Source organism: Puntigrus tetrazona, chromosome 24 (assembly GCF_018831695.1).
Source record: "Puntigrus tetrazona isolate hp1 chromosome 24, ASM1883169v1, whole genome shotgun sequence".
In the NCBI taxonomy this organism is placed as follows: domain Eukaryota; kingdom Metazoa; phylum Chordata; class Actinopteri; order Cypriniformes; family Cyprinidae; genus Puntigrus; species Puntigrus tetrazona.
The window spans coordinates 8,552,222-8,576,549 of record NC_056722.1 but is presented as its reverse complement, the minus strand read 5'-3'; the positions used below and the strand labels follow the sequence as shown (position 1 = coordinate 8,576,549).

At 38.1% G+C, this 24,328-nt stretch overlaps 1 protein-coding gene across 1 annotated transcript in view; it reads left to right on the top strand.

The window, feature by feature from the left end:
* The window catches only part of adarb2 (adenosine deaminase RNA specific B2 (inactive)), a 139,023-nt gene that overhangs the window by 92,581 nt on the left and 22,114 nt on the right, over nucleotides 1-24,328 (top strand). The window contains exon 4 of the mRNA XM_043225790.1: nucleotides 20,483-20,597. Within this exon, the coding sequence (XP_043081725.1) occupies nucleotides 20,483-20,597 (115 nt within the window). The remainder of the gene's footprint in view (nucleotides 1-20,482; nucleotides 20,598-24,328) is intronic.

Genomic DNA, 24,328 nt, shown 5'->3' with positions numbered 1-24,328 from the left:
CAGCGCAGTCACAAATATCTGCAGCGTTGCCAAGTCAACGCACAGACCCTGCTAAGACAGAAAAAAGCCAGAGTCTGAGCAGAGGGCGACGCTGGTGCCACTGCAGGGCCTGACCGTGCCGCTAGTATAGTTAACCTTGGTCCGAAGAGTATTTGACTGACGAAATTACCCCAGCATGCTGCTAAATATCAATCACTGCCTAATCATGAGTGAGGTGAGACAGTTTGACTTCTAGATGCAGCTGATATTTAAAAGGAAAGGCTTACAAGAATGAAGTGTTTGAGGGGGGATGTAAAAAGGCAGGGTCAAGATAAAGGGGGAGCCTTTAAGGAGTAGTATAGTAGGGCTCCGGCGAACTATTGTTTGGCAGAATGAGGGTCAGCCAATGATGGGTTGTCAGAGGGTGGAGTCAAGATTAGGAGTGTTAAAAGGCGGGGTCAGAAAAAGAAAGAGAGAAGAGCCGATCGTGGTGGAATGATGGAGATAAATTATGTTTTGCATTGAAATAATAAAGGGGAATTAAAGGTAGGAATCAGAGGCGAAGACGAGGAAAATGAGATGGTCAGGTTCAATTTACTTAATATGCTCAACATCACTGGCAGGTATTTAGCATGGAAAATGAGACAATAAAAACCATAATCATTGCGTTAGTCTATTTGCCTTTCTGTTTTATTGCATTACTGTGCACCAGAAACAATCATATGTACAACAATAATACCTTAGCAGAAGAGGATGCATGATGCTGTGATTTGTTTCTCAAGGCCTTTGGGTTTTCTCTTTGAGAAACGACAACATGTAGGTGTCTCGCTTTCTGCTCCAGTGAATTATGCCGCACTTTTGATATATGGATGCAGAAAGTATGCGCGGACTTTGACTAATCTAGCATGGTAATTTCCCCAGCAGAGTGAATTAAGACTGTTTTCATACACGTGAAGGTGACCTTGTCCACCAGCCTGCCATTTGGTGATTATTTTGTCCCTCTCTCTCTTTCTTTCTTTCTCTCTCACTCCCTCCCTCTCTCTCTCTCTCTCTCTCTGTTTTTAACCCTCTGACTTAATCACACCAGATATAAACAACCCTCCAGCAGCCATGAAGCAAAAATCATTAATTAAGACTGCCACAAAAAATTAGAGATGGCAGGATGGTAAGAGAGCTAGAGAGAATACAGATTGCAAAGTGTGAAACAGACATTATGAGCGTAATTGATTAACATTATCAGTGCCCGATAGAGGATCTCCACATCACAGTAGCTGTTTACTTTTTAAATGTTGTTAATAAAGAATATAAAGAGTATTATTTAAATCTATCACATAAGGTCATTGTCATTAGCTGCCGATTAGGTTCATCAACGTTAGCTCAGCCTGATAGCTAACAATAACAGATTTATTGAAAGCATCAATAAGTGTAACGTCTAGCTCAGTCTTTTCTAAACCTTTTTTGCTTCTGAGGTCTTGTAGGATAGAAGCATCCATTTGGATTTAGACTAGCGAACCTGTATTTTCGCATCATGGCCACATTACGACCTCAGGTGCGCTAGTCCGCCGTCAATTATTCCTTAATCGATTCTTATAAATTTGGTAATTACATCTGTGCGTTATCTGAGGAGTGATTGGCAGGGCGCTAAAAACGAACAAAGCAATGTTTTGAGAGCCGTAGTGTTTACAGTCTACAGCGAAACTACCTGCAGATGTCTGCATTTAAACCGACTTTAAGTGCAATTTCCTCTTCGCTTGTCTTTCTGCGATAACGTTTTGAAATATAATAGGAGCACTTTACACCCAAAAGGTTATCATTATCAGGAACCGTCTCATCCCTATGCAAAATATGACCTATAAAAAAAATCTTCTCCATTCTATCAGCACAAACACACACGTGCTGCTAAGACTTTTTTAAAACATGGGTATGAAATACCCCAAAAACCCAACATTTCTCAAATCCATATTATTAATATAATGCATTTCAAATAATTGTTAAATTAGCTCCAATAAATTACAATTTAATTTACTGTAAACTACTACTATTACTATAAGGCGGATTTGGGATATTCCTGATCAGTTTAAAAACAAATGTTGCTTTGGGGAAACCATGATGCATTTATTCTTGATTCTATGATGAACAGAGAGTTTTATTATTATTATTATTCTCATTATTATTAGATAAAATGTAAATGTGCTTTCGGTGGCACATGGAAAAGCCTTGGTTCTGTAGGTCTGTTGCTGAGCCTGAGCTTGAACTGCTGATCTGCCTTCCTCTTCCCCTGTAATCATCCGGATTGATGGCAGTCTTAAACACACATTCACACCCACAAACACTCATCATCTCTCACACCTGACGGTCTCCTGTGATCAGGGCGCATGCTCATAATCACCTCCCAATGAGATGCTCACACTTCATTAAAAGCATAATCAAGTTCATTACTGTGGCATAGACACTCAGCTAGCAGACGGGCTCCGATAAATCACAGACAGTGTCTGAGTGAGTGTGTGTGTGTGTGTGAGGGGAGTTTATCTCGCTGAAGCAGGTGGAAGAGTACATCCAGAGGAACCTATCTGAACACACGTGGCCTTTTACATGACCTTAATCAACCAATCAATCAATCAATCGATCAATCACTTATTTATATAGCACTTTTAACAATGCAGATTATGTCAAAGCACTGAACAGTATCCAATAGGAGAATAGAGCGATAATAATGTACAGTGTTGGGAGTAACGCATTACAAAAGTAACGCAATTACAGTAATATAATGCGTTACTAATACAATTTTGGCAATATTATACTCGTTACAATCTCGCATTTCAACCCATAATAATTTGGTTCTCAATTTACTTGTAAACATTTGAGACGCGTTTCTAACCCAAACCGGTTTGAAATTCAATTTGATCAGTTTTTGAAAAGGGTCACTGAATAAGCACTGTTCTGTCTGCTGAACAGAATTAAAAGAGCAAGCCATTTGCTAAAATAACCAAACCTCATCGACAACGCTGAAATATAAGCTCTGTTCTGTCTGTCAGATGCATGTGAATGTGTTACTATAAACACTGTTTACTCTTTCAGGATTATCGCTGGCTGGTACAAAGAAAAAAATGGGTTACATGGAAGTTTTTTAACTCAAAATTAATATATATGTGGTAAAGGTCTAAATGCTTACATTTTAGCCTCAGATCAGGTGTTTCATTATGAATCCATGTTTTGAACCGAACAGCGAATCGATGATTCAGTGAGCCATTCTGCTTTGTTTCTGAAGGAATCAACTGAATCAGTCTGACCAAACTGATGACTGACTGAATAACAGTGCGTTCACACCAGACACGGCTTGCGCGAATAAATCGTAGTCGGATGTAGTCGCTTGAACATTTCGAGTGTACTCGCTTCATTCGCTCGTGAAATTCTCAGCAAATTCGTGTCTTGGGAGGTTCTTCTGGCTGCTTTTGTCTTTATTTCCTAATACGCTTTTAGAATGTCTATTGTTCATTAAAACTGATATTTAACAAAAAAGACAGAGTTGTGCTTTTCATATTTCAGTATTAGATATATAACCAGAGTATGTGCACATAATGTCTAAAATGTCCGTCAGATCCTTCAGACGATCTCCAGATTGTCCGACCTCTCTCTTTCTTCCAAGCAAGATCCTTTTTATTCCTGCTTCTATGAAAGTATAAAGATGAATTGTGCAACATGTCACTTACTAGAGCAAGCTCCTGATTGGTTAAACACTCGGTTTGCACGAATCGTGCCACAGGATGTCTAATTGTGTCTTTGCCTTGACTTAACATATAAATCACTCGCCCTAATGCTTCATTCACGTCTGGCGCTGTTAGTTTTTTTTTTTTTTTTACACTCTTGTTTCTTTTCATTTTTTTTCATTATCATTTTTATTTCACATCATGTTTGTATACTAAATTATGTCATTAGATTATGTGATTAGATTAGCTTGTCATAGATAATCGGTACGATAATCAACGATAATCGGTAGAAATTACGTGTCCCCCAACTAAGCAAGCCAGAGCTGAAAGGAACCAAAATTCCTTCCGTGACAGAATGGAGAAAAAAAAAAACTCCAGTTCTCCTCTGACCCTATGTCTAGTTAGACCGCATAGGCTACATGTAGTTGCTCCTATTCATTTACACTTCACACATTGCTAGGCATTAAATGCTAAGCCTCCACAGAGACTGGATTCCCATCTCGCCAGCTGTCCCGTGAGAAATCAGCCCAGTGGTTTCAGTGTGTATCCCTTGGTAATGGTAACCTGAAGCCTTTTTATTTTTTTTAACAATACTGACTTCATAATATTTTCTGGGGAAAAAACTGTATTCATTAAAAAAAATATATATATATATATATATATATATATATATATATATATATATATATATATATATATATATTTTTTTTTTTTTTTTTTTTTTTTAATTATTTATTTTTAAATTATGAACTCCTAATTAATGAAGATATTCTATTAACTGTAATATAAAGTCATTAGCCATGAGAGGCCATGCATTACATTTATAGGGTTAGAATGATAACAATTTTTCCATGCAATAAAAGTACAAATGTAGTTTGGTTACCATAATGATTCAAAATAACAATGTGTCGCATAAAATGCGCATTAGAATCTCAAGTAAAAATATGTGAAATGTAGTTTTTACCATTTCTTCTTTGTGTAAATGTGTGAAACACACGTCTCCACATTGCTGTTCATATTTTACATATTTTACTTTCACACATTAACAACATGAAATCCCGTAATTCGCATGAGATTTTAACATGTTTGAACGTGTGACATTCACATTTTTTTTCTTTTTGTTTAGTTTTTTTTGTGCAAGGAACAGGTTTGATTGTTTTAAATACACAGCTTTTAGGTGACTTCTTGAATTTCAAATAATTGACCCATATATATGCAGTAAATGTAAGTATATTAAGCCCATTAATATCCAAGTCAAATGATTGTGCTAAAAAAAATTACTTTTGATATCTAATAGGCTTGTTGCAGCTCCAGAGCTTTTATTAAAAAAAAAAATCAATCAGTTAATCATTCAGTTTCATTCTTTGGACTTTTGCGATCAATTAAACAGGACATATTGGTGCAGCAAACAGAGAAAAACCATTGACACTGCATCAATACAAATCTAGTCGAAAATAAGCGACCTTATCCTGCAAGTATAAATATGCAATCACAGATTCTTAAACCACAGAAAAAAATATTGCATGGGTAATTTTTTCATAGGAATTTTAATTCCCTGAACCTTGAACCAAATGGCGTATGAATAAATAGCAATGCTTGTTGTTGTAGCGCATCATATTTTAAAAAGGTAAACATGCTAATATAAATAAAACATACTTTATAACAAATATGCCATTTTCAGACAAAATTGGAATTAAATTGATATCCACGTGATCCATGTGAAGTTTCCCGGTTCCATACATCACTTCAAAATTTCCCAAATGCGACAAAACTTTTTTTGCATCATTACTAAAATATCATTGCGCGCCCTACAGAAAGTCACAATAACTGCACGGATATCCATGCACCCATCCATATGTACATGCATGAGATACGCATTCATTAAACAGCCGTAAGAAGGATCGCATTAAAACAAACGACTTCTGCTTTCACGCATGCCTAGTATTTTATCATGAACGCACGCGTGCCTTCGGGCTCTGGCCCGGCGAAGCACCGTAAGCGTGAGTGCTGTTTGTCTACAGGCTGAAAGTGATCTGGACGTATGAGGAATGAGCAGGTAAAGAAATAGACCTAAAGACAGGACGAGAGAGAGAGGGGGGCGGAACTAAAAGACCTTCAGGATTAATTAGGCGTCAGATTGGTTGCGGGGCATGGGCGCTCCGTGCATGCAGAATGTCCTCTCAGCCTGTCGGGTCATAATTCAGCAGCATGCTCACGTGCTTCGTCATTTTTGTTTCATTTCGCTGCTGGTTTTGGCTCCTTATTGTGTTTTTTTGCAGCTTGTTGATGTTTCACACTTCGTTTCTCGACACAGCACGAAAAATCGCACAAAGTCTCGGGCTCGTAATTGATTGTTTCTTTGAGTTTTGGTTCTGCGGCGCCGCTGTGCCGGGGATGCTGGCCGTCGCACTGTATTCAGAACAGATGCAAATGATTGTGCATTAACTTGCTGCTGAATTCAGGTCCCATAAGAGCCTTTGACCTCATTCAGTTGTATTTTTAGTTGTGTTTGCCATCTATCTTCTACAAAGTGACATGAGCAGCATATCAAAGATGTCAGAGATGATGCAAAAACAGGGGAGGATTAGCGGGTCACCTTTCAACCTTTCACATTATGTCATTTCCTGAGGCACAGGAAGTGTTCGCCTTTGAATACCAATCGGGAATTCAAGACGAAACCGCTGTTATGAGCTTAATATTCATTCCTGACCAAGAATGCTTGCACTCACTTTGTGATGTTCAGAATATGGCTGATACTCACAAAGCATCTCTCCAGTTTGGAATTATTAATTGTTTAAGGAAGTTGTTGCTGTGGCGCATTGACGTTCACCAAGAAGTGAAAATTACTCTAAAATTTCCACTTACTCTTTTGGTGGTCCGAATCATGTGTGATAGATGGCATTTTTGAGTAATAATATCTTTGAAAAAACTAGATTATAAAGTTTTCTAAATAAATTTTCAAGCTTTTTTTTGGCCCAGTAGCAAATCATTTCCATGATGATGAACAATTTGTTGACGTTTGAATTTGAGAGAATTTTCTTGCCTCCATTCAGATAATTTTTGGTCATGATGTATTTATTTGCTACTTTTAGGTAAATATTGTACAAAGAACAAAACAGGGGAACTACATAGTACACAATATATTTCCAGTATCTATATATATGTGTGTGTGTGTGTGTGTGTGTGTGTGTGTGAGACCCTGGATCACAAAGCCAGTCGTAAGTTAGATAAGTACAGATATATTTTTTAGCACTATCCAACAATGCGTTGTATTGATCAAAATGATATATCTTTCTATTTTTATGCCAAAAATAATTAGGATATTAAAGATCAACAGATCCATAAACAAATTTGGTAAATTTCCTTCCAAAAATATCTAGAAACATTGTGGTTAGTACTATGCATTGCTTAAGACTATTATATATTTTTTTAATTATTATTAATATATATATATATATTTTTTTTTGCACCCTCAGATTCCATATTTTCAAACAGGTTTTCAAAATCTCAGCCAAATATTGTCCTGTCCTAGCAAACCAATGTAATACATCAATGGAAAGATTAAGATGTATAAATCTCAGTTTCACAAAAAAAAGTACCCTTATTTTTTTGCTGAATATACCTTTGTACTGAGAAATGACGACAACACACACACACACACACACACACACACACATATACATTATATACATATATATAATTTTAAACCCATCATATGGACTAGTATTTGTTGTAGTTGTCATCCATATCAAACACATTCTTCAGAATATTTAATATTGTGTTCCACAGAAGAAAATCACAAGTTTAGGACGACCCATAAAACTCACAGGTGAACTTGCCCAAACCGCGATGCTCCTTTTAGACCGATATGCAAAGTCATCTATGCTTTTATATTCCATCAATAAATTTATTATAAAAAAAGTCTAACTATTTTAACATGCTCTTTTGAGCCCTTTTAAAAAAGCAAAAGCCTTTCAAACAGCTTCATGACATGTACAGCGCAGGCATTTGCGGTAATCTGGTTCGCCTCGGCACCTCACCCCAAACAGGGAAATTCCATTTTACTGCATTTCTAAAGCAGAGCTTCCCAAGAACTGCCATGTCGCTCGCTATATGCAACACTGACATTCTCAAATCTTACCTCTGCTAATGGAGATCACACATACCTCCATGCAGACGGATAAATGAATAATGACAGCGCGCATTTAGCTGAAGGAGACCAGATTCTCCAAGAGCTCCTTTCAGCTCCCTCTGCTGGTGAACTTGTGATCTCGCTCGCAGGACCATTAAGATCTCTCCCTGTGCGTGCCTCGGTGACTGCCGTGTCAAATTAGGACTTTTCGGTTTTTATACAGTGCCTCTAATGACAGTCATAAGTGTCAGTGCACAGTTCGGAGGCCGGCACACTGTCCGCCAACGAATTCCCTTATTCTTCCTCTATCACCGCACACAGCCACTAACCGGAATTGTAAAACATCCTTTTGTAGCAGAACTCTTTCCCGGAGAGAGCTGGAGGGTGGGTTAGTGAGGTCTGACCACGGCAGTTAACTTTACACATCGGCTAACACCCTCCAATCGTAGGTGGAGCCGCTGGGACTGCGGAACAGGACTGTAAATCAAAGCAGATGTTGTACAAGCGCGTATTAGGATGCGAAGGTTGCGTCTCATAACAATGACACGTCCCTGGCGATCCAGAAACGGGGAGAAGTAGTGATACTGTAATTGACTTAGCATGTCGCCGCGCGGAGTGTAAGGCAGCCTGGTCAAACCAGCGGCTAATGAAGGAAATCTGTGTCGTGAGAGGCCGCGAATTGATATGCGGGCTTAATAAATGTCGGACATGATGTGGAACGCGTCAGTTCATGGGCTGGGGTTTGTGAGAGTGTTGTGTTTATACAACGAATTTTGTCTGTCTTGACTACTGAGTGTAATTGGGTGAAGGAAGCATACTGTGCTCTGGGTACATTGCCATTTCTTCCTCTTGTTTCGGTTTATTCAAATGTTTGCGCCACCCTGTGTATGCTTATTCATGTCTGGGTTGCAGTGCTGTTTAAAAGGGTAATGTGGCAATCTAAAAAGAACATTATTTTGTGTATTTTGATGTAATGCGACGTGTTTAGTGCGGTTTACGTTTCAAAAAAACATTATTTTCCGCATACTGTACATTACTGTTTCTCCTCTAAGCCAGTCCTTCCGAAATGGGTCGATTTGTACAAAACTCAACGTTCTTAAAAAGCGAGGTGTGTTCTGATTGGCCAGCTATCCAATGAATTGTGATTTAGCCAACTGTTCAAAACTCTCAGTTGAATAGTAATTAGCAGATTATTATAATAAGAAGACTTCACTTTCTTAAAGGTTGTAAATCAGAGGCACCAGACTGTCCTTGCAGAGTTATCCATCCGGAATGGACTGTTCTGAAGCTTTTAGGAATTAGTTCTCCATAAATGCGCTGAACACACACTAATATTTGGGTTGAACTGTTCAGGAACAGTGTTAGCCTAACCTCTGATTTCTAGTTTGTGTTCTCACAAAGAAAGTAGATTCGCTTTCCCATCGAAACTATAGCAAGAATAATAGCTCCACCTTCTTTATCTGTGTAAGTGGGCGGTGTTATGAATATAAACCCACTCTGTTACATAGAAAAGTGGGGGCGTGTTTAAATGAGCCGTTTTAAGGGGGTGTGGACAGGTCATAAGTTTTATAAAGAATATATCTTTAGTTTTGAGACTTTGCATCTTTATGGATCTTATCTATGCACTAACAGCTTGTAACAAACTTGAAAGAGAAAGGAAAACTTGAAATCACAATCATATGGCCGCTTTTGGAGTCATGTTAGGTGGAATGCATTATCTGATTGGTTAATCACATCGTCTGATTGTTAAATCATGAAATACTGTTCACTGTACTCAGTTCAAACCATTACTCCAAACGAGAACACTATCCCAAAAGCCTATTCGTTTACAGCACACATTTAAGCAAACCTTGTTGTACACTAGAGTCTCCAAATGCAGTGTCCTGAACAACAATATTTCAGTGTCCTGAAACAATGTTTCAGAAAAGATGAATTACTGTCTGAGATTTCACTATGTAGGTAAAGGTTAGGATCGTGATTGTGTAATACGCCATGAGTGTATGTTAGCAGTGTTTGTGTTTTACTTCTGGGATCTGATAGAGCTGCTGAAGCTAAAAACTGTAGCTATGCGCAATGGGACAGTATAACTGGACTAACCAGTAGACCGATTTCATTGCATAGTATCTAAAATGTTGCAACAGTTGTTTTGGTCATTATGAAATGTGTGATTCAAAATCTGTCATCAAAGTGGTTCGGTTTAATAACTTACCAGAACTGTATCACATGACGGCATTCCCAATCAGCGGGCTTCCGCCTCAGATAGTAAAATAGCATGACTTTGTGTTTTGTATTTCTACTGCGTGCTCTGAAGAGGAAGTATATTAGTACATGTTCAACAGTGGCTTCTCCTACTTCAGCAAATTACCTTTTTCTTAGTGATATTTTGGCGCCAGTTTACCAGTTCTATTCATCTTACTGAATGGTGTTTTAGTCACACGTATTGTGTGTTATTACAATTTCTGCTTCGGCTGAATTCACGACCTTGGATGGGAGCTAACGTAACAATAGCTAAGTCTCTACTATCATGTAAAAAGAAATGTGAGCGAGTTTTCGTTTCTGCAAAACAAATATCCAAGAATTCAATTGGGTGTTTATATAAAGTTCTTTGCGGAAATATGCTCGTTTTAATTAAAACAGCTATTACATTTGTATAGCGTCATTTTGTCAGGAAGTTACTCTTTGAGAAAATCAATTGATTCTCGGGACAATCTAACATCTCAACCCTGTTAACTGTATAATGTATACAATGAATAATTTACGTGAACATATCCCTTTCTAAAAAGTATCTGCGGCTCTTTTTGACTGTAACTATAATCCAGAAAGATTTCTATGAGACAGAAATCTGCTTCACACATCAATACATTCCATCCAAATAACTTACTAGAGGCATACTTGCTTTACCAATCTCCAACACGGCACAATGCTCATTTGACATTTTCCCTTGATTCCTTGTTGACTGTTTAGAATTTAAAAAGAACACCTGAAGCTATGAATCAAATGTCAGGTGTGGCAGTGTAGTGGAACTATATCAATACAGAGTGATATATGGCCTGCCGGAGGGTTTTTTGCGGGGCTAGGATCAGCGCTCAGGAGTGTCCAGATTATTCGACCATGACAGAAAGGGCACTGCTTGAAAAGGTTTGGTGCTCTTGCTGTACCCAAGGGCTGGACAGTGACATGACTGTGTTTTTCTTTCTCAACAACTGTAATTGCTGAAATTGTCACATCCTTTTTCAAACATCATTTTTTTTTTTACTCAGGCGGGGTTTGCTAGTAACCAGGTTTGGCAACAGATATGGAGAGTCTGTTCAAAGAAAGCAGACTGGGTTTGAAGTGATGTCTGGGATGGTGCACAGTGCTCTGGCTGGTATCTTCAAGAGAAGCAGAAGTGATGGAGTTGTGATGTTTATGGTTGATGGTCAGAACGTTCTCCCTCAAAGATGACGGCAAAATGCTACTTCACAGGGCATTTGAATGCGTCTCATCTCCGGTAGCACATGAAAGGTGCTTGTCGAGGCAATATTTCAAGTTGCATGTTTTCTCTTTGGTAGGTTGATTTGTTTGGATGCTTTTCTGTTTTACGCCTCATCCTAAACAGAGACAATTCATGCAATGCCTCAAAGCATTGAGCGCCAAGTAATTTTTTTCCCCTGATTAAAAACAAATTGCTATATGTAGCAACAAAATCAGGAGGCTCAAATGCTCAGTGACGCTCCAGAAGGGGAAAAAAACAATGTATTAAAAGCAAAATAGAGAGATATACATTTTTCTTATTTTGCCTAAATATCATATATTTTTTTTCATTTAGCACTGCCCTTCAAGAGGCTACAGAAGATAGTTACATGTTTCCCAGAAGACAAAATAAGAAATATTTACCCTGTTCGTTAATTTCAAAAAGTTATCACCCCCTAGCTCTTAATGCATTGCTTTTCCTTCTAGAGCATCAGTAAGCGTTTGAACCTTCTGTTATATAGTTGAGTCCCTTGGTTGTCCTCAGTGTGAAAAGATGGATCTCAAAACCATACAGATTTTTTGGGACCTGAACGTTTTTTTCTGAAGAACAGCAGGCAGTTTAACTTTTTAGGACAAACAGGGGAGTCATGGAAAAACTATCACTAAAAAAAACACACAGCTATGTGGGTCATTCAGGTTAAAACACAGTATTAAGAATGAAAGGGGTTGTAAACTTTTGAACATGGGTCATTTTTATAAATTCAACTATTGTTTTCTCTTGTGAACTATATATAATCACCTTTTATGTTAAATATATTTTTCAGGCCAGTACTAAATAAACAATAACATTTGCATGATCTCACTTATTTTGGTAATAAAACATATATAACATTTTCGCCTTTTAAAATAATTAACATATATATATTTTTTAAATGTAAGGTTTTAGATTTTGGACAGACAACAATTACCTACTTTTACCTACCTTACTATCTTTCATTTTTTAATTATTAAATCCAATTACAACAAATAGCATCTACTCAGGACAGAGAAAAATAAATATAAATAAAAATATTAAAGCAGACATATTTTACTGGATTGCTTGTCATATCCAAGTAAAGGTTTAGCATGTCCATTGACAGCCATGCAAAACCTGGTGTGTATTTTTTCAAGCAACATCATTACAAGTATTCTATTATATTATTATGCATTTTTGTATTACTTATAAGTGTGAAATGGATTCATTTCTCCCAGTCCTTTGTCTTTGCTGTCATAGATCATGGTCATTGCTGTTAATTTGAGAGCGTGTAGTAATTTCCTTTACATGGTTACATGACATTTTCAGCTAGGGAAACTGGCTTTAAACATCTGAGATTTCATGAGTAAAGATGGCAGATTTCATATTGTACTTCCAAGGGGGTTCTGTGTGAAGTAAGCAACCATTATTGTGATGAATAGTAATGCTAACATATAGCGTTCTTCAGATATCGCATATCTCATTTTGGTCATAATGGCGTTGTTATGTGTCATTTGTTTGCAGAGTTAGCTGCATTAGCCGGTAGCATTCGCACAGTTTTGGGAGTAATGGTGACAGTGTTTTCCGTGGCCTTTCGGTTAGCAGGGCTCTTCACAATCAGGAGTGGATTAATGAGCGATGCGTGAACAGCCTTTGCGGTCAGACGAGGGTCGGCCCAAGAGGCGCTCGTTAAGAGAACATCACACTCGTTCCCTCTCTCCGTCAGTCTTTCTTCTTCATCTTTCCATACCTCCTCTGTGTCTCAATCTCCCCCGCTAACTCCCTCCCAAATTCATTCTGAGGGGCAGGTCATGTTATGCCTTTGAAGCAGCCTCTTCCCTGTCCTCTTTTATTGATGCATAATGCATAAAGGCCCTGATGTGTGTTTTACACCCTCTCTGGCATTATTAAGCCATTTTCCCCTCTTATCTGTGCTTTTCTATCTTGACACAAGGGTTAATCAGGTGGGATTGACGCTGATCCTTTTAAACAAGCTCCCTCCTACTGGGGCTTTTTTAGCACGTTTTCCACTCTAAAAACCAGGCCATGCACACTGTTGTGTACGGCCCGAAGTTTGTGAAAGTGTGGTCACGTAGATTTTAAAAGTAAGTCAGGAGTACAGGCAAAGGATCAGTGAATTGTACCGTGGCACCTCTTGGCGCACAGATAATACCAGGTTGAGTGCACATGGGGAGAGAATTAAGCCCATGCAGGGCAAAACCACCATGGTGCCATGATAGTCTGTGGAACAGATTGAACTGATCCTAAAGGCTGGGACACACCAAGTCGACTCCAGCCAAATAGCAGCCACGATGGTGTTGTCGCATCGGCAGAGTAGGACACAAAAGCTTCGCTCTAACAAACAACACTGACCACAGCAAACTTAACATGTGCGTTCTGTGACCGTGTGAGATGAATTAGCTGTCTATATCAGCAGCTGTCAATAGTAAATATTCAAATGGAGAAACCGGAACAAAGAGCTATGCAGATACGGAAACAAAGCAGCACTTGCGTACCATTTTGAATACCAGTAACTTGAATAACTTTCTTCATTTTAAGTGGCTCACGTTGTTATGATAATATTCACATATTGGAATGCTTGGGGAAGATCACATAACGGTCTTCGGTTTTTGCCGCTTTCGTTTACTTACTCGTTCGCATTACATTCGCACTGACTCTTTCACAAAACTAGGCAATCAGAGTTCTCACTTTCCCAATGGCCCCGGCGGTCGGCTTGGTGTCTCCCGACCTAAAAACTGCTTTCATATCTGTTTGCCAGGTCTGTACGGTAAAAAATGGCTTCAGTAACAGGACAATTATTGGGCGTCAAACCCTGCAACCTAACTGCGCACATGAAAGCACCACACACATGTTCTGAACACATGCATGTACACTGCTGAACGAACAACATCTGTTTTATAGAGCTGCAGAAGGGCACGATGAGTCCATCTGTAGTATGATTATGATCCTCACTGCAGGTTTGTTAGTGCGCATCTGCGTTATGGCCTGGAAAATCACTTTTTTCAGCTTGTTTGGTTGTCAGTTTATTTGGTAGCTGAATTGTAATGTTTTTACTCCTGAATAATTGTCCATTCCATACTTTACATCCTGTTGGGCAGGTTGGGTAGTTTCTTTAACAAAACTGCAACCAAACAAACACTTACATTTTTATTGATTACATTTTTATTGATGCATTATTCTACCCATGAGTTGCTTTTAGCTATATGTTAACCAGTTGTTAGACTATTAGTAGACTGTCTGATTAATGTCTAAAGCCCTGTTTCTTACCCAGGAATTTTCCCCCAGAAACTCTTGGGTAAGTATTTTGTTTAGAACCAGCATCTAAATAAAGTTCTGCATAAAAAAATTGCCCTTTGGAAAGTCCCTTCTCTTGAGGTAGTGCTTTTTTAAAGGTCCAGAATTCTGGACTTGTGCACTGAGCATGCTGATTGGTTGAGTTCACACAGTATTGTATTTTAACCTTCAAATTGACACATTTAAGAAAATATACATTACTGTTATTGTGTTATAAAATGTATTTTTAAAAGTTTTCACACTCCTGAGTTGAACTCGAAAGTCTGAACTACAGAGGATTCAAGTCCATGTCTTCAGACTATTTACTTAATCTTCTACACTAGAAAGAAAGAGAGGAAAAAATGTTCCTGGGACAAATTGTTATTCCAGGTAATTTCGGTCGAAAAGCAGCTCAATATTTTGTTGGTTTCACAGCAATTCTTAAGTAACTTTAGTAATAGATTGTTGGTAGTCCGTATGGTTTATAGGATAAAGCATGGGACATGGTTAGGAGATTTAGAATATGGTAGAATAAGGCTTTATTATGTTTTGTAAGCAATAATAAACAGGTAATATGTGTTCACAGCTTATTCTATAAACCTTAACCCATGAGTCTACTATTACTCTAAGAGTTGCAAATCAATGGGTTAGGTACAGTTAGTAAAATCTGTAAAGTGGACTTTCATAATATAGTATGACTAAACAAACGGTGATGTCTGAAAGCACCCACAAGGGGATGTGTTCATTCGTTCAAAACAGTTAAACAAAATACAATCTAAACGGATTGAACACAAAGATATTGAAATGTTTCAATTGAACCACATTTAACTTGCAGTGCTCATGACGGAAGATGTTGAAAAAAAAACTGGGACTTGTAGCGTATTAATAGTGCTATGATGTTGATGTGTAGACGTTTTTGTTCCAGTCTTATAGACATCCCATCTCACAGTATTGAGCATTCATTTTAAATTTAGTTTTAGAAGCTTAAAAAAATCAGGCCATTACTTTATCAGGTCGACTCATTCCTCCATAACCTCTTTCCTGATGGTGGAGGTCATTTGTTCCAGGCCACAAATTTGTCATGCTTCCCGTAGGCTATGGGGGTCAGGTGCATTGTCCATCCCCCGGGTTAGGTGACCCAACTCTCCTCCAGAGCGTTGAAGGACCCAAATCAAAACTCTCTGGTCCTGCTATTTCGTTTTGGGCATTGGGAGTCTTGCGACAGACAGATGAGAAAGCATTGTTTTTAACGGCAATGGTGGTCCAGCCAGGCTGATCTGACTGACAGCTCCCCGCTGATAGAGCAGAAAGCGTGGCCGGCTGAAAATCTGTCTTGCAGGCTGCAGGGCCATCTGGACCTTCTGCACGCTAAAAGGTTGGACACGGTTTGAGGCAACATCACAAAGCTGTACACAGTTCATTTTAGATGGGCGGGGGCTTTATCAGCAGTTTCCTCAGTTTCCCTTTTTGTTCGTGCAGAAAGAAGGGAAAGCAAACTGTAAAACAACGCAAACAGAAATGAAAGGGCGGGCTACTTGTAAAGCCAAGGCCAGAGATAGAAACAGGGGGTTTAATAGCATGGGTGACGGAGAACATACAGGAGTGGAATGTGTGGCACTGTAGGTACCTGCCACTTTGAGATTTTCCAAAGCTCCAGAGGCAGGCTTCCAACGGATATTGATTTTCAAAGAACCCACCCTGGGCAGCAGGGCGGAGGATGATATAGCCATGGAAAGACACTATTAAAACTTGGTGAATGAATTGTTAAATACCTCTATAAAGAAATAGAAGACATGGCCCCATTTCTTTGCAGGAACGGCTGCTCTGTTGGGCCCTGATAAGCCATGGGGGGAGGTTTCTGGAGAGATGGCCCTCACATGCGCCGTCGTATGATTGGATTCTCTCAAGCTGGAGATTGTAAAACGCAGACTCGTCACAGCCGCACTGGGAGGAAATATATGATGCTTGCGTCATACAATGGAAGCAGTTAATTGCAGGAGTGTTATCCAGAGTTTGAAGGATGCTGGGATTTATTGACATGGCCTGTGCAATAAAAGCATAATGATATAAATGCTAATTTCATAATGATGTAAAATTGCTTCATTTATCTTTCATGACTTTGTTGTTATTGTCTGTTAATCACTACATATCAATGTACGAGTTATGCATTGTAATGCGATGGTCCACATTGAATCTATGCACTTTTTAAATCACCTCTCAGGATGACATTTTGGGTTTTCAGAAAAGAAGAAATTTTCAAAAAAACTAATTTTCTGTGCAGGTAAAGCTGGTCTTCTGGTTCTCACGCTGTAGAGCTAAATCCTAACCCTCTTCATGTGTGCTCACCTGAGTCTGAAGAGCAGGCAGCAGAATTTTCTTCATAGTCCATACGCTTTTCCCTGCAGAGAAAGTCATGCATTGCCAGGACCCTTTTGTCAGCTAGAAGCCCCCAAGGGATAGACTTCTGGTTCAGGGATCAGTCGAGAAAATTTCCCTGTTGACATTTGTGTTCCTGGCACAATATTGACTTCTGAGGAGAGATGACGGCAGCAGTGCAACTGACATTCTACATTACCTTGGGAATACTAGTTCTGGAAAGAGAGTTATAATAAAAAATGTTGTGCAGTTGGTGCCTTATTGGTAATATAACTTTGATAATTATAACTCAAACCTCTACTTAAGCTTAAAGGCCTGTTCACGCCAAGGTCGATAACTGTAATGATAAAGATAAAGAGTCCATCCACAAATATATCTGTAATGACACTATGGAACAAAATCTCTGAAATCACTTTCAGAAATGTTTTTTTTTTCAGCTGATTGGCGATTGAAACATTGACAGCCAATCAGAATCTTGCTTTAAAGAGTTTAAGCTTTTAAAGCGACCAGCGACAAAACTGCGGTGTGAGCTTTTAATAAACGGTACTTTATCATCTACTCTTGTGAACACTAATATGCCATGTCATTGTGTGTTTTATTTATTTATTTTTTCCAAAAACGCAGCACAGCACAAGATGTTCTCACATGATCCACACCTTTCAAACTGAAAGGAGTTGGATTGCAGTTTTTCTCTGATTTGACAGGGCTTTTTTTTTTTTTTTTTTTTTGCCTGATTAACATTCACCACAAATTCTCTAGCAATGTGCCGGAGACTAAATCACAATTTTTCTGCTTTTGATTTTTCCTTCTTTCATGGCCTCTTTCAGGGTATTAGAATCCCTTTTGAGTGCTCTAAATATTTTATTCCTGCCTTTGATAACTAATTTCAGTCCATTACCTGCAAGAGTTTTCCCTTTTGCGAATCAGTGTAACATTATTCTGCATTCAAATTTGTAAATACAGACGTATGCAAAAGACTTCATTATTGTGGCATATCTTCAAAAGGAATCAAATGATTTGATTGCCATTAATGGCTCATGTTGAGACAAGTCTTTGAAATTTAAAAGCTCTTAATGTGCTGTTGGCATGTAGCAAACAAAAGACAGAAGCCATTTAATTTCCCTGAAATGTCCAACGCTGGGGCTTGTTTTCCCTCTATTTATCTCCTTCTCTTTTCTTTATTCCCTCCATCGCATATACCCTCTACCCCCTTCGTGTCTGTGTGTGATATCAGAGCATTACCATTGCTTTTTCTTCAATTAACCTTATTAAACCTTGCCCCATTTCTACAGACATAACTGATACCTCGAATCACTCGAACATCCTTGCAAACGCCTAATAATGCAACTTCCCCTGACAACATAGCAACGCCCTAGCAGTAGCACACCAATTTCAACTACCAATGAAAATGTAAAAATGTAGCTGTATTTCCAGTCTTCAGAGGTGAATGTTGGCTTGTGAAGGCAGATCTCCGGCACAGTGAGGTATGAGCGCCATCGCTGAACTCTGGCATGAGTCCAACCATAGCTCACGCCTCTGTCTTTGAAGAGTGGAAATGTTTGGCATCCCTTTAATCCTTTTAATGTCACCAATAAAAGATGTTTTATTAAGGTGACATTGGGATTAGTGTTTAATTACCACTGAGAGGTATTTAAATATGTCTGCCAGCTTGGCAAGCTCAGGCTAAAGAAGAGCTTTACCGTGAGTTACTGCTCGCTAAAGCAACCAAACCTTAGATTAATGAGCTTCGTTTTGTTCTTATGTTTGCATTGTACAGTATGAGACGTCTCCCAAGAGTTTCGTCGCTGTATATAGCTGAAATGTTTACTTAGCTGTTGATGCACGTTAAATATTTACACACAAAAAAAATGTATGAAAATAAATGTTTGAAAAATTGTATTATTCTCTACTGTGCTTTGCCTTTGTAGAGCAGAATATGGAAGTAGTTATCTTTAAAGCAATGAAGCATGTTGAACTGCGCAAAAAAAAGCATTCACTCAGAATATGAACAATTTTTAAGTGTTATTAAATTATATTAAAAGCCAAAATACAGTATGCAGTTTCTAAATGTGTTTTCACACACAAAGCCTTTGTTTTACGTATAAAGAGTTTTTAAAAAAATCATGTGTTTTTATGTTATTGTGGTTTTTATCAAAATAATAAAACTGCAGTTCGGTTGAGATTACTTGGAATGCACATTGAAAAAAAAACACGAAAATGGAAACTGTGCATATATACGTATAATAAATGTGTATCAGGCTCCGCCGACAGGCACATGCCTGTTGTGTTATGACTGTTCTCCAATCAGATAATCAGCTGCTGCGTGCCGTGAACACCCTTCATAAAGAGGTGCATCTGTTTTTGCTCTCCATTTTATTTCACCAGACGCTTGGCCCACCCCTCAGAAGTCGTAACTGTCATCTGGCTCTGTGCGAATATGTGTTTGCCTTCATGAACCACTAATTGCGGCAAACAGCAACATTGCACCATCAGTCGTGGACATGGTATGAAAAATCCAGTCGCACGGGTTCGGGAACAGCTGTACGGGGCAGGATGGGCCGAAGCCCGTCTGGTGAATGCAAACGCAGGGTCCAGGTTATTTTTCAGGCTGGCGGCCTGAACCCTGAGCTCAGAGCGATGGACAGATGGTCCATTTGAGACGCCACCAAACTAATCATGCTGTTCCATTAGTGAAAGTGTCTCAGATAAACGGCTGACCATGAGCACGCCCGTGGTCTCTTCTCCTTCCAATTACTCTATTGATGGCCAGTGTTTTGACACAAATTAATTGGGTCACCATGTTGGTGAGGGGGGAAAAAAAACGCCACCGGCAATGTCATTGTGTGATCATGCAATAGCAAAGCTATTCGCTGAATTTAATTTATTTGTGATGAAATATGCATGATATATAGGATTTACGGTGTGTAAACGTATTCTCTAGTATCCTGTCTGTATAAAGTTATTTCTAATCTTAATGTTACAGCAACCTCACGCAAAGTAACACTTACAATATTGTTGGTTGTTTTATCTTAATACTTAACGGAGCATTAATTGTTGTAGGTGTCAATGGCATTTCATAAACCATTTTAACATACGTTTTATTATAAATTATGGCGTGTCATTATATGTAAACTAATGAATGAAAAAGGTGATATGAATTACGTTTTCTGTTTTAAATATTTTGCATTTTAATGGAGATTCCATTATATATCTTTACTTGTTAAAAAAAATCACTCAAGTAGAATTTAATTTAAAAAAGTAAAGTACATGCTCTACAAATTTGTATTATATATACATTTTTTTTTTTTTTTTTTATACCTTCGTATTTAAATTTAAATGACAATATTGTACTATATTGGGAAATCTGGCAACGTTTCTTACTTAAATGTATTATTGTAAGTTACTATACGTTGTTTTTAGCACATTGTACAGTGTGACGATATGGTTCACGAGCAACAAAATATTGTCAATATGGACATGTATTTTTAATAAGGCAACAAATTTACCAAGACCTTTCGTGAATTGCAGGATTTTGCGGATGCGATATTCCACCTGGTGCGGGAGAAATACACGGAGCTGGCCGGCTGCTCGTCGCTGCTGCACGCGCGTCACAAAGGCCTGGCGGGCATCGTCATGACCAGAGGTATGCCATCATTTCAATCGACCTGTGAATTATTTAAGAAGTTCAATAAGGGTAGAGAAAGCACCTCTGAGTCTCTGTGTGTCCTCTTGAGTGTGGAGCTTTGGATGAAATATTTAGTACTTTATCACCTGTGAAAAAGCAACAGACAAAGATGCACATATATCAGAATGGAGTCAAAGAGCAGATGAAGAAGAGACTAAAATGATTTACAGGCGTTGGTTTTTCTTCTTTAGAAAAATATTAAAGGTGACGTGTGAAATATTTAAAAATACTTTTCCCTTATTCAACGTGAACTATTAGTCATTCATAGGCTGATTCCCCTGTCTCTGTGGTGCTATTAAAATAATGTTAAGAGCATCCGACCATCCTGGCGTAGCAACAGCCCAACCAATGGGTTTGGGGTCTGATCAATGGGTGATAAGGGAAAGAGAAACCTATAAGCAGTCATTTTTAAACAAACCAGATTTGATTGCATGTGCAAAATTCACTTTAACTGGTGCGTTGCTATGTGGTCGCTAGGGTGGTTGAAAAGGCATTGTGGGTGTTTTTTTATTTTTTGTTTCACTTATATATATATATATATATATATATATATATATATATATATATATATATATATATATATATATATATATATATATATAATAAAATTAAAAATCATAATGTCAATAATTCATAAAGGCTATAATTGTAAATTATCTTATTAATAGATGGGTTTACTTAGACAAAAGACTTAAAATACATCTTTGTTTTTTTCCACACAAATTTACAGATATCTCTTTTTTTTGTGCCATTAAAGCATATAAAAACTGCATAAATAATAATATTAATAAAACGTATGCCCTTCAAACCCCTAACCCCAAAGTATACCAAAACAGCAATGCTTGCACATGTTTATAAAATACACAGTACATCCCACGACTGTGAATTAAAGCGGCTCCGTCGCCTTGCAGTGACGGCTTGATGTGATGTTCGGTGTGTTTGTGTAAGACCCAGCTGCAGGCTTTCAGGAGTCATTGCAGGATCAGTATCAAGTTTTTCTTTTGAAGACCACAGCTCATCAATTTAGACTTCAGTGAGATCTGACCTAATCCCTGTCCTCTCTGCTCTGTCTCGCTCTCTTTCTCTCCTTCCCGCTCTGTCTGCCTCACAGTAATTGCGGAGCATGTTTATTAAGACCGTTATCTTCAAAGATCCAGACATCGGTGCCCAAGAATTTGTGGCAGGCGAGCAGACACGCAAACTTGACAGAAACACTGGGGGTTCTGTTCACTGCTCTTTGAGCATCTATTGAATCTTTTAGACTGGTGCGGGCACCGGTGGAATATTAATGCGGGTCCAACTTTGAACCGCGGGACTTTCGCAGAGGGAGTCGTAACCTGAGCGAGAGTGCTCCTCACAGGACTCTTATTGGATTATTTCATCTGCTAACGTAAAGGAAACAGACACTGCTTGAATCAGATGGTGTGAATAATCTTTTTTCAACCAGGCACGGTACGGATGCCGGGATTTGGGTTTTGAACATCAGATGCACGTTTGAAGGGTCGGTAACGGGAACTGCTTCTACATTTGGAGAACAGACGATTGTGTTTAGAGCAAGTTTAGAGTGGAAAGACAGATTCCCGTGGTGGGAAATGCATATTAATGTCAACCAGGCTGTGTAGTTATTTATACAAGAATTACTCCCCTATTCAGCATCTGCCAGTTCGGAAATCACGGTTGCTTTTCCTAGAAATTCATATAAATGCATCTCCGCAATGTTGTCTGTGCTGCTTTTGAATTATAAGTTTAGTTTAAATTGTGGCTATTTGAATATTTGAGTTGACTGAACTTAAATAGTTGGATTAAATAGTTAAATAGTTAGTTAGTTAGTTAGTTAGTTAGTTAGTTCGCAAAAAATAAAAATTTGTCATTAATTACCCACCCTCACGTCATGTCGTTCCAAACTCGTAAGACATTTGATTATCTTCTAGACACAAATTAAGATATTTTTAAAATCCGAGAGCCTCTATAGACTTATATGCACACACATACACACATATATATATATATATATATATATATATATATATATATATATATATATATATTCATATTGATTTATTTTTGTATTTTTTTATATACATATTTTTTTGTAGTCAACAGCAAGGATATTATAGTTAACTACAGCTAAGAGCATTCAAAAGAAGTTCCTGTCACGTCTCTGGACTCTTTGTTATTGTTTTTGTCTCATGCCATGTGCTCTCTGTGTCCTTCCCTTCGTGTTAATTGTATAATTGTCTTCACCTGTTTCCCGTTAATTCAGTCAATTACCTTGTGTATTTAAGTCCTGTGTGTTTGTAGTCCATTTGACCGATCGTCTAGGTCTATACGTGGTTTATGGTCTGCCGGCCTGCTTGTATATATTTATTTAGCCCGTTTAGAGGAATGAAAAAAAATTAAAACAAGAATGACAATACCATATATAAATGGCAAAGGACACACAACAGACTAGCATTGTCAATAAGAAATTAAAATTAGAATATATATTCCTACATATATGTTTTGGAACCATAATGTGGTCAACTATTGTAGAAAATGAGCACATTTCAAACTGTTTGTCAACAAGTCAGATTCAATATATGACAGTGATAAGTTATTTGGTGTCTTTTTTTGTAGATGAAGCTCAGCATATAATTTTATATAAGTGTGCCACATCTGTGCAAAGGTTTCCATTTCAGTGGGAATTATCTCCGGAACACAAGCTGTAAATGGTGATGATGTGCACCGTTTTGACCTTATTTAATATTCAAACATTTTATCATGCAAGAGCAACTTGTAAAGGATCAATTCATGAGCCTCTTTATTCCTAATGGCATGTAAATGATTTGGTAGACGATGACCTCGGCCATTTGCATTACCCCCGAAGAAAATAAGTTTAATGCAAATTCATCAGTTTTCCGAAATAATCGTTTTCTGCATCTTTCTTTTTTTTTTTTTTTTGAAACCAAAATACGCCGTGTCCTTTCCAGCCAATCCGATATGGACTTACGTAGACCTCCCGAATGCATAAAAGCTCATCTAATGATTCCTTATGATTTGATGGCCTCATAAAGGAGCTGATGAACTGCATTCTTTCCTTGTTTTGCGAAACAAAACTCATTTAGGAAATGCGGGGGTAATGATGCTTATTAAGCTCATATCAGCATATGGGCTTTCCCCTGACAGACCCCTGCTAGAGTGACCCGTGTGCTGATTAATAGTGGCTGTGTTCACAGAGGAATACTCTCTTACCTCTCGCTGAATACACCGCCGTCCATGAACAGGTACAATCTGGTGTCTCTTGACGGCGAAACGGAGCGTCCGCTGCAGCATCGTCTCTGTTGTACTTTTGTTATATTATAAGAATATAATATCTCGTCGCTTTTTAACCAATCAAGTTCACGAATGTAGTTTTGCTTTCACTCGTATTTCATTGCACTACAGTGCTTTAATTTATAAAACGAAACCTTTAACATTATCAGGTGCAATATACTGTAAAAGGACGGCTGATGATTGTTTATACGTATAGCCTATATTTTATATATACTTCCGTTTATTTATTAAGATCTCACCTTACACGACATCGCAATTTAATATTACTTTAGGAACTGCATTTTTTTTTTGCATTTTGGTTGTGAGCTCCATGTTCACGCCGTCTGCTAGATAAAAGCCCCGATGCGTCAAATATAATAAAGTATATTAATGTAATT